This window comes from Corythoichthys intestinalis, chromosome 19, assembly GCF_030265065.1.
Source record: "Corythoichthys intestinalis isolate RoL2023-P3 chromosome 19, ASM3026506v1, whole genome shotgun sequence".
Taxonomy (NCBI): domain Eukaryota; kingdom Metazoa; phylum Chordata; class Actinopteri; order Syngnathiformes; family Syngnathidae; genus Corythoichthys; species Corythoichthys intestinalis.
The window spans coordinates 13346410-13366681 of NC_080413.1; the positions used below are offsets into that span (position 1 = coordinate 13346410).

Here is a 20272-nt window from a genome sequence, read left to right on the forward strand (position 1 = left end):
TTCTTTTTTCCTCTTTCTTTCAGAAAGAAACCCGACCAATACGCGGGGTCTGAAAGGCAAATTGTTGTTGGATGATCTTCAAATACCCTCTACTTTTTGAGCAGAATTCTAGCTTTGTATAGGCTACTGTTCCTATTGTTGAAAGCACAAAAGTGTGTAATAAACAACTGGCACATTTATATTTTGTTTGCATTTTGTTTTCTTACTGAACCGAAAATGAAACGAACCGTGACCTCAAAACCGAACTGAGATTTTTGTGTACCGTTACACCCCGAGTATTCATAAATAATTACCCCAACTTTCAATGATTAAGTAGACAGTATAAAATAGATTTTACGTGAAAACAATTAAAGTAAACAATTGAAGTATTGTATTAGGAACAACAATTTTATCTGACAAAACTTGACACATCTTCGAAAAACATCAGAACGTATGTAATTACTATATGGATGTCCTTGGGTACACGATAGCTCATGAGGGGATGTAGCTCAGTGGTAGAGCGCATGCTTTGCATGTATGAGGCCCCGGGTTCGATCCCCGGCATCTCCATTCCTTTTCCTTGCAACCGCGATACTAAGTATAATAGATCTATTTTTTGCTCTTTAAATTTTAATACAAACAAATGTCTTCCAAAAAAATATTTTATTTTAACTCAATTTATTCGATCGCACAATGACTTTCTTTTGACTTTCAGAAACAATATCAACACAGCAGCTTTTTCCAGATTATGAATACTTATAAATGTACGTTTTCATTTTAGACCTAAATTTCCTCGATAGATGGAGAAATAACATTTAATGTCACCACCCACGCGGTAACTAAGGAGATCAGTTTGTTGACTGTACAAGTCCTTCCTCTGCCCCCTTGCGTTCACAGTGCGCGTCCTGCAAATGTGTAACATCATCATTCAGCGACTGGCCTCGCGGTCCTGTCACAGTACCCGGATGTAAAGACATGTTTTTTCGAACCAAAAAACAACCGCAAACATTTTTTAAATCATTTTTTCAGTACGTGTGATTTTTAAAGTGGCAAACTATTATATTTCCTGATAGTATCTGTGAAATTGTTAACGCGTCGACGTCAGAATTACGCTCGCTTTTCAAAAGGTTCATGATGACGTCGTAAAGATGGCGACTGTTTCCATAGCAAAATTGTGTAGACTACTCAGTACGCGAAGCTAAAGTTAGCCATGAAGCCAGCTTTCTCCATGGCACCGAGCGACGCCTCACCCTCTTGTTTAGTCCCCAATCTATCTCTCCAAGATGCTAACTGAACCGAAATAGAGAAACAAACACTTCATCGACGCTTTTTCCATCGCGCGCGTTGCCCACAGACGTCCAACTATGCAGCTGAAGCATCTAAAGACGCTTTTAACACCTCAGGTAAGAAGCTAATTAAGTCGAATCAAATGAAGAATGAAGAACGAGAACAAAATTAGCCTTTTTGCTTCAAAATAAGCATGGATTTAAACCTCCAGTACTGTTTATTAGTTTTTGAACGTCTTAATGTGGTGCGTTTGCGGTCTCTGTAAACCTCAAATGTGTTACGTCCTGTCAAATAACAATATGATATTATAAGTGCTGCTTTAAATCTTTAAAATTATTAATATGAAGTAGCATGGTGGTCATGTGGTTTAGCGTTTGAAGCAAGATTCAAGTATTTATCTCTGTTTTTGTAGATTCAGTACTGTTAAAAGTCTTATTATGTTTTTTCCCCCCGTCATTTTTAGGAGGCTTCAGCCAAAGTAACATGCATGGCCTGGGCTCCGAATAACGGTAAACTTGCTGTTTGCACCGTGGACCGAGTGGTGCTGCTCTATGACGACCAGGGTGAAAGAAGAGACAAGTTCTCCACTAAGCCCATCGATTCTAAGGTATCCTTTGTCATCCTTTGTCTTGTTACAGTTGAAACAGCATCTCAATCCCACATCAATTATTGTCTAATGGTGGCTGCGTAACAGTTGTACGGTATTATCTTGTCAGTATGGAAAGCAGAGCTACGTAGTCAATGACATGGCCTTCTCGCCTGACTCCACCCGGATCGCCATTGGTCAGTCGGACAACATCATTTACGTGTACCGGATCGGCGAGGACTGGTAACAGGCGACGTTACGTCATTATGTCTCACATTGTGTGTGCATGCGTGTGACACTGTGTTCTTTACAGGGGGGACAAGAAAACTATTTGCAACAAATTTATTCAGACAGTAAGTAATAACTGTTTTTGTGTGTATTTCTTATTCAGCTTTACAGTGGGAATGCCACCACTAATTGACGATCAAATGGATCGGCAACTATTTTGATAGCGACATTGTTGACCTAAAAACTTGGCTAATAAATCTCTTTTCGTTTTCATATTACCGTATTGGCCCGAATATAAGACGGCCCTGATTATAAGACGACCCCCTCTTTTTTAAGACTCAAGTTTGAAAAAAAGACTTTTTGAACACCAAATTAATTTTTATACAGAAAATAATTACAGTACATCCGGAACAAATGATTATAACAATATATTTGAGAGAAAAAGCATGTTATTTTGCCTCATTCAAATCTTAATATCTGAACATTTAAGTATGTAAACTAAAGTGCAATCACATTCGTAAATGAATGGCTTCTGGTTTTTGAAATGTAAATAAACCAATCTATTGTGATAAAACAACTAAATTGCAATAACTGCATTAACCATCAAAGTGAAGTCTAACTGTAACTAGTCTTGAAACAAATCTGAATAAGGAAAAACATTGCAATAAAATAATACAAACTGGTTAAAACTTGAGAGTAGCTGAGATCTGTCATGACAGAACATTGCTTCAATGATATCAGGCGCCATCTAGCGTCGTGAATGGGGAGAGTAGCTGAGATCTGTCATGACAGAACATCGCTTCAATGATATCTGGCGCCATCTAGCGTCGTGAAGGGGTATAATGTCTAGACCGCGAATATAAGAGACCTCCTCTTTGTCAGTCTTATTTCAATGCAAAAAACACCGTCTTGTATTCGGGCCAATACGGTATTTACGTATTTTAAAGGCAAAAAATGGCATATTTAGTAGCGTTGCACTGATAGCGGCAATACTGTGATCTTGATTGGCTGGTGGAATTAACTTCAGGGTTTCCCCTGGCACTTTATAAGCATGGCGGGCTGCAGTCCAGTTTTAGATTGTTATTGTTAAAAGTAAGCTCGGACTGAAAGACTTGTAGTCTCTAAAAAGCCACAATTGTTCTCTTTTACTAAAATGATTTATTAAAACCCATACAATATTGCCATTGATTTAAAAATCAGTTGCACTGATAGCGGCAATACTGTGATCTTGATTGACTGGTGGAATTAACTTCAGGGTTTCCCCTGGCACTTTATAAGCCTGGCGGGCTGCAGTCCAGTTTTAAATTGTTATTGTTAAAAGTAAGCTCGGACTGAAAGATTTGTAGGCTCTAATAAGCCACAATTGTTCTCTTTTACTGAAATATGTCATTAGAAACACATACAATATTTCCATCGATTTAAAAATCTATAATGTTTAGTACATGTTTTGAACTACTGAGGGCGCCGTGTTTTACGGACGCTCAGGGTGATGACGTAGATTGTCTCTGTCATTGGACGAATACACCAACACATGCGCTCATCGGTTAAAAGCGGCGAGTACTTAAAATATGTGTTTTTATTGAGTCTTTAATTATCTTTTCATTGCCTCAAAATACTTTTTGCATGTGTTTTTCTCTCATACTTTGCTCATACTTTGAAGCATTGTGTTTTCATGTGGTAGCTTTAAAGCAGATTGGTGATCTGTTGACCACATTAGTCACATTTCATATTTAAACCAGCCTTATTTGATATTACTATGTTCAAGTATTTTCTTCAGGCATCTTTAGTATGTTCTGTATGTATACATCCAAACAAAACAAGCTGAAAGTGGACGGTAGTACGTTGGGTGTCAAATTCGACTTTTGTAGCACGTTTTGCCGGTGTAGCACATTTTGGCAGAACACGTTTTTTTCCCCCCTATTCTCGTCTCATCTAGGGCTGTCCCAAACGGCTAATTTTCTCCCGATTAGTCAGCCAACTATTTTTACGATTAGTCGACTAAACTAATAATTTTATTTATTTATTTTTTTACTAATTTTGCTACTACTAAACTTACTAAATTTTTGTTGATGCTTATTAATTCATAAAAAAAAAACATTTTGCAACACTTAAATTCTTTATTAACGTATAAATAATAAACATAAATAACAAAAAATAAATCACAAACAATGAGGTCAAATGCTGCTGGCATTAACTAATGCAAAAATAAAAATGTAAACGGAAACACTTTCCAACAGGTATCAAAACAATTCTTATTTTTTTTGTGGCATGTCTATATTGTTCTAAACATTAAAATGAAGGAAGGTGAGCATGTCTACATGCTGAGGTGTCAAGCTTGCCCTTTTTTGGTAACAATGTTCCAAGCAGCTGAGAAAAGACGCTCCTATTGTGTTGAAGTTGCAGGCACTTTTCTTTGCTGTCCCTCCACCAAGGACTTCTTTTTATGCGACCGTACATCTTTATCTCCTTTTTCAGAATTACCTCCTCATGTTCTTGGCCATCATCATTGTAATTTTAAAAAAACTTGATGCACGTCGATACGACGCACTTAAAGGCACCTTTAAAAAAAAAAAGTCGTTAGCTAGTTGTACGGACTTACGATCCGCCAGCTTGTTGTTTTTTTGTGGTCTTCCAAAGTTACACCTGGGTGATGGCGCTTCAAGTGTTCGTTCATGGCCGACATGCTACCGTGGTATGCGAGGTCAGCTTTGCACAGAGTACACACACCCTCAATATTCTCCATGAAATAATTCCAGACTTTGGCCACTCTGGTCCACTTTTTTGGCTTAATGCCGCTTTTACCGCTTACATCGCAAGCGTCCGCCATTCTCAACTTCATCTGCATGTATTTTTTTCAACCTGTTGATGGTATGTTGTGCCCATCGACGCATTTACGTCATCGATGACGTCGACAACGCCGACTAGTCGGGACAGCTCATCCCGTCTTTCATGTTCATTTTGCTTTTGCTGCTCTTTTTGCGAATTATGGACAGTGCTGTCATGCTCATTAATGTTCCTCTCGGGTTCAAATCGAAAGGGTTGAACAGATGACATGTTTATGTCGCAAGAGTCATACTCTGGAAGCCCGGCAGCGTAACCATGTGACGTCACCGCCGTGGGACGTTAACAACAATGGCGACCTATTAGTTAAACTAATTTTAAAAATTGTACATCAACGAAAACATCAAAAAGGGTTTTAATATCAAATTATTTTAACTCATAATAACGTTTATCTTTTAAGAACTACAAGTCTGTCTGTGGATCCCTTTAAATAAATAGCATGAAAAACAGTATCATTATAAGAAGTAAAAAATACAAATACAGTAAATATTCTCTTACTGTTTTTATTCATATTACAATTTTTTTAATTTACATTTTTGAATTAAAAATGGGAAAAATGTAACATATTTTTTTCAATTTATATAAAACAAAATCAAGTATTCTGTCTATATTTATGTATTTTATTTAACTGAAGAGAAGCAATTAAATTAGCAATAAATAATCTTATATTTGTAGTCATTGATGTTTTGAATTAAAAATGGGAAAAATGTAACATATTTTTTTCAATTTATATAAAACAAAATCAAGTATTCTGTCTATATTTATGTATTTTATTTAACTGAAGAGAAGCAATTAAATTAGCAATAAATAATCTTATATTTGTAGTCATTGATGTTATTTCACTCTCACTTTAAAAAAAAACAAAAGTTTATGCACACGATTTACTTTTGCATTTATTTTGGCTCCTGTGGTGTAACGGGATAATTCATAATCATTTGTTTTTGTTTTTTTCTCCAGAGTTCTGTGATGTGTCTCCTGTGGCCTGCAGAGCACGCTATTGTTTATGGTTTATTGGAAGGGAAAGTATGAGCAACATCCATTCAAATTTCCTGCAGAGATTAATCTCCGCGTAGTTTATTATTTTTATGTTCCTTCACAGGTTCGCCTTGCTAACGTTCAGACAAACAAGTCGTCGACCATGTACTTCACAGACTCCAGTGTTGTGTCATTGGCAACCAAGTACATCTTTTATTTCAGAACTCCTCTAATTCTTTGTGAAAGTCGATACAATCATTTTTTTTGTTGTTGTTGTTGTAGTGTTTCTGGGAATGGCGTCCTTTGCGGTCATGCCAACGGGAATGTAGTTCGCTACTTCTTTGACAACGAAGGCACGGTCGAATCTCAGGTAAGTTTAAACTTAAATTTAAAAATGAAAAATACATCCCTGACCTTCCCTAATTCTTATTTTCTTATACAGGGCACGCTTTTGACACATGTGTGCCCACCGTACGCACTGGCCTGGGGTGCCAACAGCGTGGTGGTAGGGGGCTGCGACAAGAAGATAGTGGCCTACAACCGTGAGGGTCACATATTGCAGACTTTTGACTATAGCCGCGATCCCAGCGAGAGGGAGTTCACTGTCGCCGCCAGCAGCCCCAGCGGTCAGTCGGTGGTACTTGGCAGCTTTGACAGGTTAGTGAGCGACCTAACAGTTATGTTACTTATGTAATAACATAAAATGAATGTTTCCTTGATATTTTCATATTTTCTAGGTTGCGAGTATTCAATTGGGCCCCTCGGAGGGGCGTGTGGGATGAGGCAAAATCCAAAGAGATCACCAATCTTTACACCATCACTAGCTTGGCCTGGAAGAGAGACGGATCTCGGCTTTGTGCTGTAAATACGCTCTCGGTGATGTCAATTTGAGCAAGATAATACATGCAGCTTATTTAGTTGTTTTTCTGACAGGGGACACTATGCGGCGGTGTGGAGCTTTTTGATTGCTGCCTCAGGAGGAGCATTTACAAGAACAAATTTGAAGTTACATACGTGGGCTTGAGCCAGGTACCAGAGACAAAAATTAACAGTGGATACACTTAAAAAATACAGCACATTTAAGACTGAGGAGCAAAAATTAAATGACATAAATATTAAAACATTCAAAGCAACACTAGGTAACTTTCAAACCGTATAAAAATTAAATATTTCCGTAACATTTGCGATAATGTGTCGACTGACAAGTACTGTAATTTTTGGACTATAAGCCGCCACTTTTTTCCTTCATTTTGAATCCTGCAGTTTATAGTCCAGAGCGACTTATTTGTTGATTTATTTGGGTTAATAGGAAATGTCGTTTTCATGTCAAATTTGGTGGGTGGCGGCTTATAGTGCGAAAATTACGGTAGATTTAGTATTCATGAACCAAATACAAGCTGATGATTTAAATACAAAAAATTTAAAACATAATTTTTATCAGTTTGAGCTCACCAGTCCTCCTCTTCAGGTCATTGTGAGGAACCTCTCAACCAGCGCGCGGGTGGTCCTCAAGTCATACTACGGCTACGAAATAGAGGAAGTGAAGATCTTGGGCAAGGACCGCTACCTGGTGGCCCACACCTCCGACACCCTCCTGTTGGGTGACATGCTGGCCAACAAGCTCAGCGAGGTCAACACGCTTAACTTTTACCCACACGAATGCAGCCTTTTTTTTATGGTTTCTGCAATTATTCTACCTTCACTTTTAGGTCCCTTGGCCTGGCGGTGGAGGAAATGAGAAGTTCTTTTTTGAACATGAGTCTGTAAGTACAGTAGCTCACACAAAAATTGATTAATGAGTCACAAAAGCAGAAGTTAATGCACTGTTTCGCAGGTGTGCATGATTTTTAATGCCGGAGAGTTGAGTCTGGTGGAGTACAGCGACAACCAAGTGCTTGGCTCTGTACGAACAGAGTTCATGAACCCTCACCTTATCAGGTACTGATTAAAAAAATAACAACAAATTAAAATAGCACAATTATAGCCTGATAAATTATTATTGGTTGTCTGATTACCGTATTTTTCAGGCTATAAGTCGCACCAGCCATAAAATGCCCAATGAAGAGGAAAAAAACATATAAGTCGCACCAGAGTATAACTCACATTTTTGGGGGAAATTTACTTGATAAAATCCAGCACATAGAACAGATACTGTTTGTCATCTTGAAAGGCAATTTAAAATAACAATACTATATACAGTAATCTTCGCACTATAAGGCGCACCTGACTATAAGCCGCCGCACACCAAATTTGACACGAAAACCACATTTGTTCATAGATAAGCCGCACTGGACTATAAGCCACAGCCATCCTCACTGTATTATGGGATATTAACAAAAGATATTAACCGGATACACTTTATTTGACAGCGGCATTATAAGGCTGTCTAAGACCAATCTGACCAAATGAACCACCATGAAGCTTTGAACCAATTAGCTGCAAAGCTTCATTGCTTCAAGAAGCTTCGTTTGGCCATCACTGTTCCCTTGGAGGAGACAGTCAACTTCTGCTACCACCTGCTGTCAAAACTCTTGTTGTCTAACATGCCTCTTAGCATGCATTGCAGCACTACAGATGTACATAACAATCAAAATTCATGTTCTGTTCTAATAATTTCGTTAGTTACTGTTCCAGTTGTTTCATTAATTGCTACATTAACTGGTTATACTTTATTTGACAGTGGCGCCATAAGACTGTCAATAGACAGTCATAATTTCGACATGAGACTGTCATGAGTATTAATGAATGTTTATAACAGATGTCATTTAGTGTTATCCGGCAAATTATCTCACTCTTGAATTGATGTAAAAAAGTCGAACTGGACATAAATGGAGTTAGTGAAATAATTTGCATGATGACACTTAATAGCATCTGTTATAAGCATTCAGTAATCCCCATGATAGTGTCATGTCATGATTATGACGGTCTTATGACGCAGCTGTCAAATTAAGTGTTAACTTTTAACACAAATAAGCCGCACTGGACTATAAGCCGCAGGATTCAAAATGAAGGCAAAAAGTAGCGGCTTATAGTCCGAAAATTACAGTAGAACAACATGCTGAATAACTGTACAGTATGATAACGTTGCATGATGCATGAACAACAAAATGTGAACGTGGCCGGTATATTAACGTGACAAAGCTATTAATAGTTATTCAGATAACTATAGCGTAAAGTACATGCTAACAAATTTACCGAACCACTAGTGTCACTCCAAAACACCAAACTAACATGTGAAATGATATAATAATGTGTTAATAATTTCACACATAAGTCGCTCCTGAGTATGTCACACCCCCAGCCAAACTATGAAAAAAAACTGCGACTTATAGTCCGAAAAATACGGTATGTTTAAAACACGTTTACCAGTTGCACTTTATTGTATTTTACAAGGCTTATAGTTAGGGTTTAGTTAGGTGTACTACCATGTGTGTACACTAGAGGGTAATGTGCATTCACGGATTCATGTTTATTTTTTTTTAACCCTTGCATGTACGACTTATGATTTTTCTCTTCTTAAATGTCTTCATTGCATTCATATAAGACAGTGGTCTGAAACATGTGGCCCAGGGGCCATTTGCGGCCCCCGGGATTATATATTGCGGCCCCTATTTGACATCCAATTGTTGTATTTCAGTTGTCCGCATGTATTTTGTGATTTAAAAATACGTAATCAGTTAATTAAAAAAAAAAAAGAAGATAAATGAATACAAAAATGAATATACTCTGATTATGACCACAATAAAATTCTAAAGTTGATTTTTCATTTCATAATATTTAATAGCATTAGAATACTGCCATTGACAGCAATAGACAGCCAATTTATTTAAACTTGGCTGTAAAAGCTCATGTTACAGTGCCATTGACGGTGCTAGACGTCCAATCTAGATGTCTAGCGCTGTCAGTGGCAGTCAATGTTAGTGTAAAGTTACAGAACAGAGAAAATTCAGAATGTAGAGGAATAAAGCATCTAACATATTAATAAGACTTTACCTATTGCTTCCATGGGTGCAAAAATTAACGTATTATACAGTGATCCCTCGCTACTTCGCGCTTCAAACTTTGCGCCCTCAGTCCATCGCTGATTTTTTTTCCAATGATAAAATAAATAAATAAATGCAGTGTTTTATAGAACTGTCCCGTTCCGATCACGTAGTCTTTAACTCTCGCTCCTGCAGCTTTTCTTGGTCGAGCAGTGCACTGAAGTTGCTTCTTAAAGTTAACGATGATTGATAGACGTTAATGTTCGAGCTTGCCAGAGACGCTGGGAAGCCGAAACTTCAAAGCGACGCATACATCAGTCATCGTCTAATTTGTTAAACAGTTGATGTGGCAACTCATCGTGTGTCGGTGAGCAGCTTAAGCGGATTTGAGTAGGCTCACTCAGTGAAGCATTTAATAAAGGCAAGAATTTTTCTACTTTATTCTTGTTTAAAAATAATTCAGTGGGACAGTAACCTGTTCAAAACTTATCATAATTATTACATTTGAAGTGCTCAAAAACCATTTATAAGGTTTTCTTTTTTATACTTTAGGGGGAAAAAAGTTTAAAAAAAAACCAAAAAAACATGTCTTATATGTAGCTCTTTCCAATGCTAAATCTGAATAAATACATTGAACACATGGGGGGGGGGTCTACTTCGCGGTTTATCACTTATCGGGTTCTGGTCCCCATTAATAGCAAAAAACGAGGGATCACTGTATATATATTTGAATGCATTTTCAGTGTGCGCATCAATGAGAGGAAGCACAAAGGAGTCCAAGACAACAAAAAACTTGCATACCTCATCGATCTAAAGACCATTGCCGTTAGTAAGTGCACTCTAACGATACATATAATATAACTGACCCCTTAAAAACTAAGCTACTATTGATGCAAAGTCAGACTTGAACTCTTTCCTCTTCTTGTATCCTCAGTGGATTTAGTGGGAGGCTCCACCCTGGGAACCATCAGTCACGATTCCAAGGTGGACTGGCTGGAGCTGAACGAAACCGGCTGCAAGCTGCTGTTCCGTGACAAAAAGCTGCGGGTGAGCATGATAAAAGCACGTAAAGACAAGATTAAATGAGATACATGTTACATCAACAAGTAAAATTTCCTTCCCAGCTTCATCTGTACGATATCGACAGCGGCGTAAAAAGCACGTTGCTCAGCTTCTGCTCGTACGTTCAGTGGGTTCCCGGCAGCGACGTGGTGGTGGCCCAGAACCGCGGAAACTTGTGCATTTGGTACAGCATCGACAGTCCTGAGAGTATCACCATGTTTCCCATTAAGGTGAGTCGACTCAAATTTTTTAAGTGAGTGTTTTATAAAATCATATTTTTCGCACATACAGGGCGATATCAAAGATCTGGAAAGAGCAGCTGGTAAGACGGACGTGCTGGTGACCGAAGGCGTCAACACTGTGACGTACACGTTGGACGAGAGCCTCATCGAGTTCGGCACGGCGGTCAATGACGGCGACTATGGAGCGTACGCTTGCCTCTGCCATCTTCGCTTTTCATTTGTAATATTGCTATTTTGACCTTCTTGTGTTGGTCTAAAGTGTCACAGCCTTCCTGGAGACTCTGGAGATGTCCCCAGAGACCGAAGCCATGTGGAAGACTCTCCGTAATCTGGCTCTCGAGGCCCGTCAAGTGCACATAGCAGAAAGGTTTGCAAAGTAGCGCGAACACACACACACACACACACACACACACACACACACACACACAGTAAACACAACAATTATCAAAGGGAACCTTGGACTTGAATGAATGAATGAATTTATTGTCATTGTCATCATCATCATGACGATGACAGACAAAGGAAAGACGGGAAAAGCAAATGCTTATCGATACCCGTCCCCCAACAGCCAGGGACGCACAGACAGCAGATTTGTTCCAGTTATCTTCTTCTTTTTTTTTGTTATTTGTTTTTCACATATCGTTCAAAAGTCATTGAATGTGCGTCTGTACACTTCGAGCAGTGAGAGCAGAATGACTTAAAGACTTGTAGGCTGATGACTTGTAGGCTCTAATAAGCCAAAATTATTCTCTTTTACTAGAATATGTTATTAGAAACACATCAATGGCGTACCGCAAGCAACACATCACTTCCGCTCATTAATATTCATGACATTAGCGACTGTTGCTAAGTAGGGACGAGCCACCGTTTGTCCCTAATAGGAAATGAATGGAAATCGTGTACAAAGGAGATGTTTACAGAGCTAAACCTACCAATTCTCTCCGAAAATGATGTGCCAGGTGCCAAATTCACTGGCAAAGATGTGGAAGAACATAAAAATGTTCAGTTAAAGAGATGGCTTGAGTGTCGAAGGCTGAAAAAGACGAAAAAAAAGAGCCGACCTAAGCATAGCTTTAGCTTTTTTATCAACGTGACTGACAATGACATTCTCCTGTTTCAACAAGCTATCCTTTACCATCAGCCCTGTCTTTCTTACTTATCCTCTGGTTGTCCTACGTCTCTTACCGTTCTTGGGGGTAATTTAGTTAGCAATCGCAAATGCTACTCAGTGACAGCCAACGAACACTTAATTTTTTCATTGATAACACATCTTAATTCTATAATTTATTTACACTTCCCCCTTACTAAAGTTGTTTTTTTATATATATAACAGAAACGGTAACAGTGGCAGTCAGATACCATTGTAATTCTTTTCAGGTCATTCATTGTCAGACAGAGGCAGTACGGCACAACGTTACGCTAAAAAAATAAGTTAAAAATATAAAAATGCCTAGCCTCTTTGTCCTCTGAAAGACCATGCCAACCCAACATAATGTTTACTACATATGAAATGTGAATGGATTCACCGAGCTGGTGTTAAAGTCCGCGCAAGTTGATTCGGTCTTCACATTTTTTCCTCCCGAGTTTTTGGTTTCCGGAAACGTATGAAGAAAACATCCTTCATGTGTCTTAATGTCTAGAGTCGTTTCTACAAGTTCCAAAAAAGCAATGCGTGATCAGCATGTTCGTTTTTGAAAGATTACTGGAGAAAAGTAGCTCAAATTACGTTGCGTCTATGCGAGGGCGGGTCTATAATGTCCCACTTCGGCTTTACTTCCGCTCTATGATGTGACGTCACGGTCTAAAAATAGCCTGCGTGCGGTACGCCATTGTTGCCATTGGTTTAAAATTTTATAATATTTAATACATGTTTTGACCTACAGAGGGTGCCATGTTTTATGGACGCTCGGGGTGAGGACAAGTGCTGCAACGATTAATCGATTAACCCGAGTAATTCGATTAGAAAAAAGCTTCGAATCAAATTTTTCTGCTTCGAGTATTCATTTAGAGTGGCATGGTAATGGTTTGTTTTGAAAGTGTTTGCATTTAGTTTTATTCTCATAATTCTACTACTAATTATAACTCATAATAATGTTGATCTTTTTTCGATCTGTGGATCCCTTTAAGTGTATATACAGGACACAAGGGTTGCCACGACTAATCAACTAATCATCAACTTATCTATGACGAAATTAAGTGATTACTTTTATTTGATTTGTGAAGAAGAAACACTACTCTTATTCCGCTACTTTGGGCTACACTAGCGTCACGACATTTTTCATATTTATTCTACAAATTGACTTCTTTTTTTTTGCCAGAGATGCCGACAGCGGTTCTACTAGTTACAGTAATGAGACGTTGCAACAAAAATCCTCATGACTCCACGATATCGATGAGACATAAAAATAGTCACATGACCACACACAATCAGTCAGAAGTCCTATGATTACCTCGGTTTTTTCAATCATGTTGCTCTTTAAAGCGCCGTAAAAGTTCAACAATTTGATATAGAGTCAACATTAATCGAAAGCGCGGCTTTCAAGATTTCTCCCAGTTTTTATTTTAAACCGAGAGACCACAGAAAACCGGCGGTACAATCGTTTTCATTTCTTGGGTGGAAAGGTTTTCTCCACTAGAGGGCACTCATGCTTTTTAAACGGGTGATGTTTCATTTCTGTAGGTTTTTGCAGTCGGAATTCAGCGATTTTTGTGTATTTTCTGTGGCCTAATATGGTCATGTAATAGGTGATAATTAGGGTTGTTCCGATCATGTTTTTTTGCTGCCGATCCGATCCTGATCGTTTTAGTTTGAGTATCTGCCGATCCCGATATTTCCCGATCCGATTGCTTTTTTTTGCTCCCGATTCAATTCCAATCATTCCCGATAATTTTTCCCGATCATATACATTTTGGCAATGCATTAAGAAAAAAATGAATAAAACTCGGACGAATATATACATTCAACATACAGTACATAAGTACTGTATTTGTTTATTATGACAATAAATCCTCAAGATGGCATTTACATTATTAACATTCTTTTTGTGAGAGGGATCCACGGATAGAAAGACTTGTGACTTTGTATATTGTGACTAAGTATTGCCATCTAGGGTATTTGTTGAGCTCTCAGTAAATGATACTGTAGCCATGCCCAAATGCATGATGGGAAGTGGAACCAAAACTGTGCGTAGTGTTACCAATTGATATATCTTCTCTGCATTGGGAAATAAAATAAGGTGTTAAGAAAAAAAACAATTGCTTCCTTGCTTCCCCACATTGCTTCCCATGATATTTCTAATCGTAGGGAGAGGGATTGTAAGCCTTTAGCCAATTAAAAAAAGGCCCTAAAGGCTGCCAAAATTCACTCTACTCAATTTACGCTGCCTTTTATCTCTCTATATAGGTAAAATTGCGCCATTATAGATTGAGCGCGACAAGGCGTGAGTGGGTCGTGCAGCGCATGCATTAATTGCGTTAAATATTTTAACTTGATACTTTTTTTAAAAAATGAATTACTGCCGTTATAGGGATAAATTTGATAACCCTACCTTAAGCCTAAACTAAAGACTCTGGATGAGTGTAACATATTATGTCTTTAATGTTAAATACAATTAGAAAACGATTAAATAAAAAAAAAAAAAAAGATATATATATATATATATATATATATATATATATATATATATATATATATATATAAAAAGGCATGGCCGATATTTTTTTGCCGATTCCGATACTTTGAAAATGACGTGATCAGACCCGATTGATCGGCATCCTGATCGATCAGGACACCTCAAGTGATAATAATACACTGTACACTATAATAATAACATTTCATATTTATGAAGTTGTGCTTGGAAATATAACACTTCATTATTAAAAAATATCAGACATTATAAACGATTACTCACAATGTTACTAATTACATGACTATTTTTTTCACTGAATACCTTTATACTTGTCCTCGAGTAAATACTTTGGATCACTACTTTTACTTGAGTAACGTCACTTTGAAGTAACGCTACTCTTACTTGAGTCAAATTTCTAGTAACTCTACCCACCTCTGCTTATCATCCTATACGGGATAAACAATGATACAGTTCCAGTGGTTTGAAAAAGGATCTGAACCTTTTGGAATTTCTCACATTTCTGCATAAAATCTCCATCAAATGTGATCTAATCTTTGTCAAAATCACACAGATGAAAAAACTGTCTGCTGTAACTAAAACAACCCAAATATTTAGAGGTTTTCATATTTTGATACGATCGCAAACAATGACAGAAGTGGGAAAAATAAGTAAGATAACCATCACACTTAATATTTTTTGGCCCCTCGTTTGGCAGCAGTAACTTTAATCAAACTCTTCCTGTAGCTGCAGATCAGTCTGGCACATTGATCAGGACTAATCTTGGCCCATTCTTCTCTACAAAACTGCTGCAGTTCAGTCAGATTCCTGGGATGTCTGGTATGAATCGCTGTCTTTGGGTCATGCCACAGCATCTCAAAGTCTGGACTTTGACTTGGCCCTTCCAGAAAGTGTATTTTATTCTTCTGAAATCATTCTGAAGTTGATTTACTTCTGTGTTTTGGATCATTGTCTTGTTGCAGGATCCATCCTTGTTTTAGCTTCAACTGTCTCAACAGACTGACTCAGGTTTTCTTGTAAAACATCTTGATAAACTTTTGAATTCATTCTTCCATTAATGATTGCAAGTTGTCCAGGCCCAGGGGTAGCAAAACAGCCCCAAATCATGATGCTCCCTCCACCATGCTTCACGGTGGGGACGAGGGTGTTGATGTCGGTGAGCTGTTCCATTGTTCCTCCACACTTGACGTTGTGTGTTACTCCCGAACAATTCAACTTAGGTTTCATCAGTCCACAAAAAAAATTGCCAAAACTTCTGTGGAGTGTCCAAGTGCCTTTTTACGAACATTAAACTTCTGTCATTGTTTGCATCGTATCCTCATTAAAATATGAAAGCCTATAAATGTTTGGGTGGTTTCAGCTCAAGCAGACACTGTTTTTGCATCTGTGTGATTTTGCCAAATATCAGATCACATTTGATGGTGATTTTATGCAGAAATGTGAGGAATTCCAAAAGGTTCAGAATACTTTTTCATACCACTGTAGGTGCATAATATTCATAGTCCAACATTTCTGGCCTTTTAGTTTTTGTACTAAGTCACAAACTGCATTACTGATAAGTGTTTTCCCCATCTTGTTGTTTAGGTGTTTTGCCGCTTTAGGCGACGTGTCCACACTTCGTTACCTCCATCAAACAAACCAGATAGCTGAGAAGGTTTCAAAGGAAATGGTATGTGGCGTGTTAAGAATTACACAAAATATTCTTTGACTAAGCACACAAAAAGAAGTTGTGTATGTACTTTGTACGTTTAGGGAGGGGATGGAATGGCGTTTTACCAAGTTCAGGTGCGCATGGCCATGCTGGACAAGAACATTGAGTTAGCTGAGATGCACTACATAGAGCAGGTCAGCTGTTGAAAGTGGATCTCAGAACAATTATCGATTCGAAAACTTGATGAGTGTCCTGTGTTCATTTTATAGAATGCCATTGATGAAGCCATACAGATGTACCAGGAGCTTCACATGTGGGACAAATGTATCGCAGTGGCTGAGGCTAAGGTAGTCTAAGCCAATAACTCTGATTGAACTAAAATACTGATGACTGACTTCAATATGTGACTGAGTTTAGGGTCACCCGGAGCTGGAAACGTTACGTGGGAATTACTACCAGTGGCTGACTGACACAGGCCAGCACGAGAAGGCTGGCGAGGTCAAAGAAGGCGAGGGGGACTACCAAGGAGCGATCAACTTGTACTTGAAGGCGGGGCTTCCCGCTAAAGCCGCCCGCCTGGCTATGAGCAGGCAGAACATCACGAATAACGGCGACACCGTCAGCCGAATAACGTCAAGCCTCGTCAAAGCTGAGTACTACGAGCAGGTGGGTAGTACAGCATTTTTTTTTGTTTTTTTTTGAGCTGGGGTGTAAAACTTTTGGTTGCGGGGCACATTATACGATTTCCGTCAGAGTGCCATTATGTTGGCAATTTAAGTCGATGATTAATCGACTAATTGAAAACTAATTAGTCAGCAACTAAATTTTTTTGATGGTTGATTTTTCAATTTATTTTTTAATTGATGTGCTTTTTTGATTAAAAAAAAAATACAACGGTGGAAAATGTAATGTATTTTTTTGTTTTTTTTAAAATTTAAATCAACAAAAGGAAAAACGTAGTCATTTTTCATTTCTATTTTGAAAAAATACATATAAAAATGGTAAAAAAAAATAAGAACGAAGTAAATATTCTTTAAAAAACTATTTAAAAGAACCAAAAACCAAACCAAGAACCTAAACTACTCTACAGTGATCCCTCGTTTTTCGTGGGTAATAGGGACTAGAACCCGTAACCACGAAAAACCACGAAGTAGCCCCCCCCCCCCAAATTCTTTTGTGTGTGTTCAATGTACCGTATTTATTCAGTATTTATTTAGTGTTATTAAATGGAAAGAGGTACATATAAGACATTTTTTCCCACTTTTTCTTAAAAGTATTATTTAAAAAAACTTAAAATGGGTTGCCACAGCAAATGTTTAACAAGCTAAACGATGATTGACACATGCGGCACCTTGAAGTTTCGGCTTCCAAGCTTCTCTGGCAAGATCAAACATTAAAGCCTGTCATTATTCATTGGTAACTTTAACAAGCAACTCCAGTGCTCTGCCTGACCAAGAAAAGCAGGAGGTGGGAGAGTGAGACATTAATTTTTTTATAATTAAAAAAAAAAAAAAAGTTGGACATGAAGTTGGAAGCGTGAAGTAGCGAGGGATATTTTTCTTGGATTTGCATTTTTAATTTAAGACAACAAAAAATGGAAAATTAGCTTTTTTTTTTTTAAATTGTATTTTATTTTTTTAAATTTATAAATACAATTGTATAAACTATATTAGTTTTTTGTTTTGAATTTAAAAAAAAAAAAATTTAAAACAACCTGAACCCTAAACAAAAATAGAAAAAATCTATTGTTTAAATTCTTTTAATTTATGTAAAAAATAAACCAAAAGAATTATACCTTAAGTTTTATTATTTTTTTTAAAAAGTAAAAACTTTGATTTTTTTTTTCCTATTTCTAAAAAACATGTTTTAAATCCTAAATATAAAGGCACAACCAAAATACAGTACTCTTTCATTTCGTTTTAGCAAAATACATGCAATACATACAAAACAATACTTCCGCGGGCCACACAAAATAACAGGGTGGGCTACACCTGGCCCCCAAGCCTTGAGTTTGACACCTGTGCTTTTGACTGTAAGGATTTATAGATGTTTTTGCTGCCGTCCAGGCTGGCGATTTGTACAACAAGACACGCAACCACCAAAGAGCTTTGGAGAGCTATTGCAAAGGAGCCGCTTTTAGTAAAGGTATAGTAAATTGCTATCATACTTTTGTTTTGTACGTTTAAAAATGTTGTTTGGTGCAGCCGTGGAGCTGGCTCGCCAGTCCTTTCCTGCCGAGGTGGTGAAACTAGAAGAGGCCTGGGGGGACTACCTTGTCCAACAGAAACAGATGGACGCCGCCATCACACACTTCATCGAAGCCGGGTAAAGTGGTCTGAAGTGGAGAGGGAGCGAGAGCAGATGGAGAGTTGGGAGGATGACTCACTCATAAAAACTGATGTCAACTTTAATGCTTGCAATTGGCAGTGAACTTTTGCCTGCCAAATTTAGGACCAAAATTGGTAGTAGCGCAGTGGACGAGGCATGTGCCAGTATGAGATTTTGACGGTATGATAACCTTAAGCAAAAATATCACGGTATTGCAAATAGGGCTGCAGCTATCGATTATTTTAGTAGTCGATTAATCGATGAACTAGTTTGTCGAATAATCGAGTAATCGGATAAGAAACATGAAAAATTAAAATACCTGAGCTGAGCCTCAAACGGTATAGAAAAACAATTAAATAAGGATCTATGTACAACAAAAGAACAATTGGCTAACTTGCATAGCAAAAGTCCGCCAGCTTAAATGCTATAAAACGTCAACTTATTTTTTTATTTATTTTTTTTCTTACAATGCTCTTAACAAATGATTCAGACACATATACCCACAAAAAAACTGCTAAATATACCCATAAACTAAATTACGAATGCATTAAAAAAAACATTAGCGCAAACAAAAACTTGGCTTATGTCGGTCTTAACATGGAGCAGCTGGATTCAGCCATGTGAAATGAGGCAGACTAGAGGGCAGTGTAATCACTCAAATCAATAAAAGTGATTGCAAACACTTTCAAAATTAACCATGACAACGCCACAATAATTAAACGAATACTCGAAGCAGCAAAATTTAATTCGAATCTTTTTTTTCTAATCTAATACTTGAGTTAATCGATTAATCGTTGCAGCACTAATTGCAATGCACGGCGGATTTTCTTGTGTGACAAATCAACACAGGTTTCAGAAAAGGTTGGTACAGGTGGTGAAACAAGGAAAAAGTTGATGCTTACCTTCGAAATGAAGATGCAAATGACAGAAAAATATGAGCGTGGGGTGGGCATCCGTGAAATGGCTCAACAATACATCTCCACGGTCCTCCTCTGACCATCGTTCGCCAGTCTTTATAAATTAAGCTGACAATTCTTATTGTCTCCAAAAAAATTGCCAGCTTTCATCATTTCTTTCACAACTTATTCAACACAAAACGCATGCTGTCTGCCGCACTTGACGGTGTTCTCAAGAGAACATTCAAAGTGAAAGTGAAACTCAAACTCACCGGTCCGTCTCTGGCACGTGAGCCCCGCGGTGCGTTCAGGTACACAAAAAAACGTCCGCCTTATTAGAACCCGATTCGTTACACTATTACAGGAATTATTATTATTCTTTTTATTACATTATTCCAATTTTGATTTATAATTTATTTGTTTTGCTACGTGTAATTGCCATTTGTAATAGCACCAGCAGTATTTTTTAAGGATTTAGTGCAGGTTTTTGGGCTGTGGAACGAATTAATGGAATTATAATGTATTCCTATGGGAAAATCCTGCTCGACATACGACCATTTCGACTTA

The 20272-nt window shown here is 37.8% G+C and overlaps 1 protein-coding gene and 1 non-coding gene across 2 annotated transcripts in view; both read left to right on the forward strand.

Moving 5' to 3' along the window:
• Positions 1-477: 477 nt before the first annotated feature.
• On the forward strand, positions 478-549 carry trnaa-ugc (transfer RNA alanine (anticodon UGC)). Its single transcript has one exon. It is a non-coding gene; the product is annotated as a tRNA-Ala (tRNA).
• Positions 550-935: 386 nt separating this feature from the next.
• Positions 936-20272, forward strand: part of ift172 (intraflagellar transport 172) — a 48229-nt gene continuing 28892 nt past the window's right edge. The window contains exons 1-24 of the mRNA XM_057822279.1: positions 936-1382; positions 1730-1873; positions 1983-2095; positions 2166-2205; positions 5879-5944; positions 6021-6100; positions 6179-6266; positions 6339-6553; positions 6634-6757; positions 6830-6925; positions 7365-7526; positions 7606-7659; positions 7731-7834; positions 10623-10708; positions 10814-10926; positions 11004-11171; positions 11233-11369; positions 11443-11550; positions 16415-16499; positions 16583-16675; positions 16751-16828; positions 16899-17147; positions 18548-18626; positions 18686-18806. Coding sequence (XP_057678262.1) covers positions 1344-1382; positions 1730-1873; positions 1983-2095; positions 2166-2205; positions 5879-5944; positions 6021-6100; positions 6179-6266; positions 6339-6553; positions 6634-6757; positions 6830-6925; positions 7365-7526; positions 7606-7659; positions 7731-7834; positions 10623-10708; positions 10814-10926; positions 11004-11171; positions 11233-11369; positions 11443-11550; positions 16415-16499; positions 16583-16675; positions 16751-16828; positions 16899-17147; positions 18548-18626; positions 18686-18806 — 2642 coding nt within the window. The 5' untranslated portion in view covers positions 936-1343. The remainder of the gene's footprint in view (positions 1383-1729; positions 1874-1982; positions 2096-2165; positions 2206-5878; positions 5945-6020; positions 6101-6178; positions 6267-6338; positions 6554-6633; positions 6758-6829; positions 6926-7364; positions 7527-7605; positions 7660-7730; positions 7835-10622; positions 10709-10813; positions 10927-11003; positions 11172-11232; positions 11370-11442; positions 11551-16414; positions 16500-16582; positions 16676-16750; positions 16829-16898; positions 17148-18547; positions 18627-18685; positions 18807-20272) is intronic.